At 51.7% G+C, this 9,315-nt stretch overlaps 1 protein-coding gene across 1 annotated transcript; it reads right to left on the bottom strand.

The window, feature by feature from the left end:
- Window positions 1-1,455: 1,455 nt before the first annotated feature.
- Window positions 1,456-4,109, bottom strand: LOC106112217 (keratin-associated protein 16-1-like). The gene has a single exon (XM_055792413.1). The coding sequence runs from the start codon at window positions 4,107-4,109 to the stop codon at window positions 1,767-1,769; it is 2,343 nt and encodes a 780-aa protein (XP_055648388.1). The 3' UTR covers window positions 1,456-1,766.
- Window positions 4,110-9,315: the final 5,206 nt, after the last annotated feature.

Raw genomic sequence — 9,315 nt, 5'->3', positions numbered from 1 at the left:
GATTCTTATTTCCCAGGATGTTCCATTTAATTTTGGAGCAGGAGCAAAGGAAATGGTTGCTCGCACTTTTTAATGAATTTTAAAGGACTTTTGGAGTCAGGAGGGTGATAAGGAAGCCTCATTTAGTTTGGCATTTCTATTGCATAGCATTTTGTGTTCAGGTAATGCCCAGAGCACACGCCGAAGTCCAGACACCCGCTGTGGTAAGTGCTGCACAACCCAGCGGCAAGAGCCAGGGTCTGCCACAGCCTTGGAAGAGGAGGATAGAAGCAGAAGAGCTGTGAGGGTGGGACGATCTGCACGAGGACGGAGCTCCCCAACCCACGTGCAATGCCACATCCATTGGGTATGATTTATCCTGTCCCACTGTTGGTGGGACTCCCCTACTGGAAAAAGTGAGACAGCGATAATGGCAGGTTAGTCACCAGCCACGTGTCCTGGGGCATCTTTAAAGAGTGAGCCAGCAGGTGCTGGCAGACAGAGAAGTGCCCAGGTCTGCTGCTTCAGCAGCTGGGCTGGCTTCCCCCGCCATCTGCCACCCCATCTAACCTCCCTTCAGAGGCCACTGCAAAGCCCAGTCTGTCCCCACCCCCCTGCACCAGTTCTGCTCTGGAAGCCTGCGGAGCACAACCCTTGGGCTGTGTAACAGGGTGACTTGGAAGCCCTGAGGATGTTGCTTACTCCTGGGTGAGCAATTTGCAAACAAATTTGATGCTAAGGAGGAAGCACTGGGATCCTGTTGGCAGGTATTTATGGAGGGTTACCAAAATTGTCCAAGACACCTTCCTAATACTAATAACATTTCTGCAGAGCTCAGTGGTGGGTGAATTGGTGTCGATCTCCCTAACTGATGAGGCTTGCCCAGTCACCACTGGAGACAAGGAGATAGAAGTCGACAGCAAAAGGCTGAGATGGGACCTTTACACATGGGTGACAGTTGGGAGGCAGTCTCCCAGACCTGCTCATCTTCTCCTTGTTAGTGTCTTATCTACCCATTTCTCGGAATATTTCATTTCTGCCCATGGGAGGCAGACACGGCTGGTCCTGAGCTCCTCCAGCTTCAGAGAGGCACTTCAGCAAGTGGTTGGGTTTTCAGTCTTTTCAAAACCATGGGAGAGCAGTATTTCCTTGTGATGTACAGCATCCCCTCTCCCAGCAATGAGCTGGGATAACCCAGATGAGTCCCAGGTCTCCAGCTATTGTCTTAGACCTTCCCATGCATTCTAGCAGGACCCGCCACTCTACAGCGATCAGGCTTTTTAGGAAGAAATTAAAAGGACAAAGTGTGAGTCTGGGGGAATACTAAAGTGAAGGAAACACTTGCAGACAGCGGATGTCAAGATCTTTTTTTTTTTTTAATTATTGCTTCATACAAGAAAGGGAGAAGATGGCAAGAAAGAACAAACGGGGAAACCCCTCCATCCACATCAGTGCAAAGAAGAATTACAGAATCTCTCTCCCAGGCAAGATTCCTGGGGGCACAAAATCAATTAGTTACACGTTACAAGGGAAGTCACGGTTTTTGAGGTGAATACAGCAGAAATGATGCAGAACGTAAGGAGGACCGTTGGAGGATTTTACTCTTCCTAGGACAGGAAGGGCACTAGGAAAGCAAAGATGCGAGGAAGGTATTGGCAGGTTCAGGGATCTGCAAACCATTTTCATTCCTCAGCCTTTGGAGACACACACCCCACCGCCAGGGCAACGGCACTGCGGAGTGGGGTCCCCCTGCAACTCCCAGCACAGCAGCCCCCACCTGCAGCCCCTCAAGGAGCCATGCATTTACGACAGCGGACATCAGCGCAGGTGATGCAGTAGCGCCGGCCGCAGGCAGGGGTGCAAGTACTCACGCACAAGGGGATGCATTGTGTAACGCAGGCAGTGGGGCAGGAATCCACGCACTTTGTAACAGCCTGAACGCCCCCACAGCAGGGATCCACGCACGTGGTGGAGCACTTGGCCATTTCCTTGCAGCACTGATCCACGCACGTGGTGGTGCACTCACTCACACCTCCACAGCAGGGATCCACGCACGTGGTGGTGCACTTGGTCACTTCCTTGCAGCAGGGATCCACGCACGTGGTGGTGCACTTGGCCATTTCCTTGCAGCACTGATCCACGCATGTGGTGGTGCACTCACTCACACCTCCACAGCAGGGATCCACACACGTGGTGGTGCACCTGGTCACTTCCTTGCAGCAGGGATCCACACACGTGGTGGTGCACCTGGTCACTTCCTTGCAGCAGGGATCCACACACGTGGTGGTGCACCTGGTCACTTCCTTGCAGCAGGGATCCACACACGTGGTGGTGCACCTGGTCACTTCCTTGCAGCAGGGATCCACACACGTGGTGGTGCACTTGGTCACTTCCTTGCAACAGGGATCCACGCACGTAGTGGTACATTCACTCACACCTCCACAGCAGGGATCCACACATGTGCTGGTGCATTTGGTCACTTCCTTGCAGCACTGATCCACGCACGTGGTGGTACATTCCCTCACACCTCCACAGCAGGGATCCACACATCTGGTGGTGCACCTGGTCGCTCCACCACAGCAGGGATCCACACACTGAGTGCATCTGGTCACACATCCACAACATGGAGCCACGCACCTGGTGGCACACTTTATCACTCCTCCACAGCAGGGATCCACGCACCTGGTAGTGCACTTGGTCACCTCTCTACAGCAAGGATCCACACACCTGGTAGTGCACTTGGTCACTCTGCCACAGCATGGATCCACACATGTGGAGGTGCATCTGGTCATAGCTCCACAGCAGGGATCCACACACCTGGTGGTGCACTTTGTCAGTCTGTCACAGCATGGATCTACACACCTGGTGGTACACTTGGTCACTTCCCTGCAGCATGGATCTACACACCTGGTCGTGCACTTGGTCACTCTGTCACAGCACGGATCTACACATCTGGTGGTGCATTTGATCACTTCCTCACAGCATGGATCCACACATTTTGTGGTGCATCTGGTGACACCTCCACAGCATGGATCTACACACTGGGTGGTGCATTTGGTCACTTCCCCACAACATGGATCAACGCACGTGGTAGCACATTTGGTCACTTTGCTGCAGCATGGCTCCACACATGTGGTAGCACATCTGGTCACAGGTCTACAGCACGGATCAACACACGTGGTGGTGCACTTGGTCACTTCCTTGCAGCAGGGTTCCACGCACGTGGTGGTGCATTTGGTCACCTCCTTGCAACAGGGATCCACGCACGTGGTGGTGCATTTGGTCACCTCCTTGCAACAGGGATCCACGCACGTGGTGGTGCATTTGGTCACCTCCTTGCAACAGGGATCCACACATGTGGTGGTGCACTTGGTCACCTCCTTGCAACAGGGATCCACACATGTGGTGGAGCACTTGGTCACTTCCTTGCAACAGGGATCCACACACGTGGTGGTGCACTTGGTCACCTCAGTACAGCAGGGATCCACACATGTGGTGGTGCATTTGGTCACTTCCTTGCAGCACTGATCCACACATCTGGTGGTGCACTTGGTCACTTCCTTGCAACAGGGATCCACACACGTGGTGGTGCACTTGGTCACCTCAGTACAGCAGGGATCCACACATCTGCTGGTGCACTTGGTCGCTTCCTTGCAGCACGGATCTGCACATGTGGTGGTGCACTTGGTCACTTCCTTGCAGCAGGGATCTGCACACGTGGTGGTGCACTTGGTCGCTTCCTCACAGCACGTATCTTCGCATCTGGTGGTGCACTCCGTCACTTTGCAGCAGCATGGGTCCACACACGTGGTGGTGCACCTGGTCACTTCCTCACAGCACGGAGGCACACGCATGGCAACTGCGAGGCAGGATGGATCCATGCACCCGGCTGCCTGCGTCACACCAAGGTTACCCAGGTTCACGTAAGTGGTGGTGCCCTGAGGAATCTGAGCATAGCAGCAAGGATCCACACAGGGACGCAAGCAGGGATCCACACAGGGACGCAAGCACTGGATGTTACGGACAGCACCACAGGGATCCACGAGTTTTTTCATGGGAAAACTCTTCACCAAGATGGTGGGAGGTGCAAGGCAGACCTGTCTCAGCTGGCAATCATTTTGGCAACGCATCTTTGAGGGAGGGGTAATGTCTGAAAGCAGGAAAGGAATATGTTTTGTGGGAAACAGGGATATTCAGCTTTCACAAGGCTATTTTAGACATGGAGTTAAACTACACTTTCCCCAGCAGAATACTGAAAAATATACTGGGAAGACAGCCTGAAATCCATAGCAGAGCACTACCTCCACGTGGAAGCATTTTAGAGAAGTTTGTAGCTACTGGCTTCTCGAAACAGGAAAGAAAAGTGGTGTTATTTGGACTGAGCTCAGATTATCCTGCAGGGTCTGAAGTCATGACCACAGCTCCCCTTGGTTTGGGATTTACTTTTTGGCATTACTTCCCTATTTTCACCTGAAAAGGAGTTTACTGGGCTTCTGAGGGTGCCCTGTCCACATGCAGGTCCTCAGCTAGAGGACACGAGTGGAGGCTTCATGCTGGAAAACACTTCCACAAGGAAAGGATCAGACACTCGCAGTGCAGCTGCTTTCCTACCTTTCCCACAGAAGTCCTCCTGGCTCTTCTCATCCAGACTTCCTTCCAGGCATTGCTTACCCTTGCAGCCTGCGAGTCTCCACTTCTTATCTTCCCTCCCACTTTTTTCCTTTGAAGTCCTAGCTTTGCCTTTTGATCTCTCTCAAACCCAGTAATTCCCTGGTTAAAAGAGGGTAGCAATGGCATTGGGGAAAGAGAGAGGTTAGTCCACTCTCATCTACCCTGAGACGCATCTTGATGGAGAAAGCACAGCAGTTGCAAAATAAACAGCAAATAAAGACTGGTAGAAGATGGAATTAATATTTACCCTTAGCTCAGCTGCTTGATAAGTACCACACACAAACCTCACCAAGCAGAAGCACTCACAAGTCTTCTAACTTGCTTCTGCAGACAAGATTTAAAAATTAAATAACCCCAGCCACTACCTTACTTCCCAGTAAGCCAAGAGAGACTTACCCAATTCACCACCAGCAACTAGCAAACGAAACCAAAATGGTTTAAGAAACACTACAATATGAATCCTTTTATATGATTTCAGTGTCCGTGTCTCCGGAAGTGAGACACCTCAGGGGTATGGAAATAAAATTTTTAATAATCCAGACCAGCTCCACCTCCAATCCTTCAATTACTTGCTTACATTATAATTTTTAATGAAACCTAGCCACCAAGGTGGTACATGCAACACTATGACTGCTGCCTGCAAGCCTGAATTCCTGATCCACGTATTTCCTATGGGGGATGGGGAATAAAGAACGGATGATACAGCCTGGAAACAATCCCCCTCAGGATTAAACTTTGTTTTGATAAAAGTTAATTTGGGACATTTTCTTGCACCTTCCCCCAAGCCAGCCATACAAACCAGGATGACAGATGAGATAGGACTCAGTAAGTGGCTTCGTTCTGCTCTACTGTGTGAGTTTGGTTGCCCTGACCAGCACACAACATCCATCCCACTGAGAATTATATTCCCTATAATCTGGTTAGAATTCCCCTTGTTGCAGCTTGCAGTCATTGCCCCTCACCCTGTCTCTGGGCACCTCTGAGAAGAGCCCCAAGAGCTGAAAGGGACCCCAGGACCTCCCCTGAGCCTTTGCCTTGCCAGAGTGAGCAGGTCCTTCAGCCTCTCCCCATTCATAATCTCCTCAAGGCCTCTGGACCCTCTTGGTGGTCTCCACTGGACTTACTCCAGTTTGTCAGAGCCTGCCTTGCACTGTGGGCCCCAGATGGGACACAGTGTCCAGATGTGGTCTCATGTGCCAGATGGAAAGAAAACCAGTTACACCCCATAACTGTTGGTTTACCCCGGAGTATCCAAGGTTTCTTGACAGCTGTGTAGCATCTCTGCTCCTCAACCAAGTCCAGTATGCCAGCACAATCAAAATTTGTTATGATTTTGGCAATTAGGCAGCAAGGGAAGACTTCACACTGGGTTAAGATCTTCAGTGTCTCTCAGGCTCCTTCCAGGACTTCTCCTGTGGTTGCCCATCTCTATGTGGTGACGCTCCAGGGTGATGAACCATCTGTGTTTGGTGCTCTGACCATAGCGTCCCTGGTAAGTGGCCCTTTTGGGTTTGCTGTGCACATTTCTGTCTTACAGCAGGCTAAACTGAGCCCGAGATACACCATTCATGATAGCTAACTGTGCACGGCTGCCGCAGCAGAGTCACCACGTTTGCCTACCAGAATTGTGGTCAAGTAAAGATGTTCTCGTCTGAAAATCCCTCATTAGAAGAGAGAAGGGAGAGCCAAGTGCATCGCCTGTGAGAGATTAAATACCCTGAAACTTCCTTCTCTGCTCACTCCAAACGAGCCTTAAGTCACTTGGTGACAAGCATCCAACCAGTATTACTTGCACACAGAGACGAGGGCATATATCATCCAGAGACCAAGGTGTGTTTTGTGTCTGCACACAATTCTTCTCCCTTTAAATGTCTGTCCCCACACTGCTGAGCACCATGCTGTCCAGCGTAGTAGCTTTTGGTTATTTAAGTCAAAATACATAAACCTGGGATGTGTGACCACTTGGGTGGCCAGCTCATTACTGACCACAGTGATTTCAATTAACCCTTAGTATAATTCAGCTGACTTTGCTAAACCAGTAGGTTGAAGGGACAAGGGTGGTGGTCACTCCTCCTATCACCCATCTGCTCTTCAAGGGGCTACCTGCATGAGGATAAAGGCAACGTCATGGCGGTGGAGCAGCGTTATGTTATTTGAGTCAGAGCTTGAGGAGAAAATGCAAAACATCACGCGACTAGTGATGATACGAGAGTTTCCAGAAGCACGTCAGGACACTACCACCATCAATGCCACGTCTGAACAGGACAGCGGCAGTGACAGAAAGAGGTCAGACGTGGCTAAAAAAAGAATCGCCAGGATCCCACATCCCATCATGTCTCTAATGGCCCACATGATGTGTTGGGCTGGAGGATGTTTTACCGTCCCAGAAAAACTGACCCATGACTGGCTGACTACTTGAGAGCAAGCTGAGAGACCATTCATTTCCTAAATTCTTCTCTGGCGTCAGCCTCGCTGAAAGAACACGTGAATTCACAAGCCATCTTCCCTCACTCAAGGTTGGGCTGCAGCCACGGAAATAGCTGGTTTCCATTTAAAATAATTAGCCAAATAATCCATCACAGGGCAGAGGTGGAGCGGGGCCGGGTTAGCAAAGCAGAGCTTGTCTGTGTGCCTGGGGCAGCTCATCTCCGGAGGCCAGGCTCTTGAATATACAAGGCAGATCCCAGGTTAAAGTTGCCGTGTCTGCGCGCCGTCGTTATTTGCTGATACCCAGCTGGGTAAGTATCACTGGGACCATACAGATCTCAGCCTTTTGCTGGTGTTAATTTTCTGTTATGTCCTGAAATACATTACTGCAACCAGCCACACAAGGGAAATTGTTCCTTGGCTCTCACACCTCCTGGGTGATAAGGGCTTGGAAGATTAATAATCTCCTTCCTTGGTGCCAACTTTGCTGTAATTCCCAAGGACGCTCCGCAAAACGCTTCCTGCTGTGTCTCGGCGCTGGATTTAGAGGGATAAAACACCGTCCTGCTCTCCGAGCGCCTACACGGCAGCCAGGAGCTGAAACTGCTGTGCACGGTTATCGTCTAAGCGGTGAGGTGACTGCAGCATCGCATACAGCAGCAGCCAAGGTCCCAGGTAAGAGTGCCTAGCCTCATGGTAAACCTGAACTATGTCCTTCTTTTACCTGTCTAGACTACTGCTGCTTTTAGCCATGGTGAAGGTAGGACAGCAATAGCTGCACCTCTTGCGGCAGCTGCGAGACGGGCGTTCTGCGAGGGAGTTTCAGAACAAGGGGAAAGCATCTGGAAAAGAGAAGGGATTAACCTGATGTTTACAAACCTGCTGAAAATGTTAATCAAATCCACTGCTGTCTGCACAAGAAAATGCTGCTAGGGCAAAATTGTGCAGCAGAAACAGGCGTTAATAAGAAAGGCTAAATTTGGAAGTTTATACAGGAAAATAGAAGGACCAAACTTCTTTTCATAGGGAGGGTTGCAGAATTTGTGGGGGAGAAACCCCAAAACCCAGCAGATTTTCTCAGTATTCCTTATTTTCATGAACAAATCATGGCACAAACAGTAACCACCTCGGCAAGGAATTCACCAGCCAAGAAAATGAAACATCTGATGCTTAGTAGACACCAAATCACTCTTTTTCTTTCAGGCTTGCCTGCAGTGCAGAAAGATGTCTTCCCAGTGCAAGCCACCCTGCCTGCCCCCTTCTGCCTGCACGGGGGAGGCTGTGCACACCAACCCTTGCCCATCGCATTGTCCCATGGTGGACCTGGATGCCCACCCTGGGCAGGACATGCATCCTTGTCCTGAGCAGACTTTGGAGGTGGCCTCCTGCCTGTGCCAGGCTTCAGCCACCTGCCTGGATGCTTGCCCTCAGGTTGGGCTCACCTGCCCGCCTCCTGCTGTCCCCATGCCCAGGGATGCCTGCTGCCCTGAGCATGCAGCCGCCTGGGACTCCTGTGCACCTCTATGTGTGGATGTCTGCGTGTGCTCGGCAGCGATCCCCTGCGATCCCCCTCAAAGCAAGGGAGGGGACAGCTTCCCATGCCAGCCCACAGCCTCGCCAGTGCAGCCCTGTGCCACCGAGATAGTTGGGACGTGCGCAGAATCCTTTCCGCTCCAGCACACAATCTTGCCAGAGAGTCCCTGCACCCCTGAGACAGCAGGAACCTGTGTGGACACCTTCCCTGTGCAGTACCCAGCCTCACCAATGGATACCTGCACCCTCGAGACAGATGGGACCTGTGTGAAGACCTTCCCCCTCCAGCACATAATCCCGACGGTGGAGCTCTGCCCCACTGACACAGCCGGGACGCCGGTGGAGACCTTCCCCCTCCAGCAAGAAATCTTGCTGATGGAGCCTTGCATCCCTAAGACAGTTGGGACCTGCATGGAAAACGTCACCTTGCAGCACCCAATCCCAGCTGTGGAGCCCTGCACCCTTGAGGTGCTAGAGACCTGCATGGAGGAGCCCTCCTGCACTCAGGGTGTGATCATCAGTGATCCCTGCCCTGATCAGTGCTCGATTACACACGTGGATCTCTGCACATCCCAAAGCGTGATTTGTACCGAGCCAGGCGTGTCCCAGACCACTGCAGAACCCACAGGGACATGCATGCCCCAGGGCACTGCAGACATCAGCCCCACCAAGGGCACGTCCAAGGGCACTGGAGCCCACCCATCC

Source organism: Falco peregrinus, chromosome 19 (assembly GCF_023634155.1).
Source record: "Falco peregrinus isolate bFalPer1 chromosome 19, bFalPer1.pri, whole genome shotgun sequence".
Classification (NCBI taxonomy): domain Eukaryota; kingdom Metazoa; phylum Chordata; class Aves; order Falconiformes; family Falconidae; genus Falco; species Falco peregrinus.
Note: the sequence above shows the minus strand (reverse complement) of the source record. Positions and strands in the feature narration are given on the sequence as shown.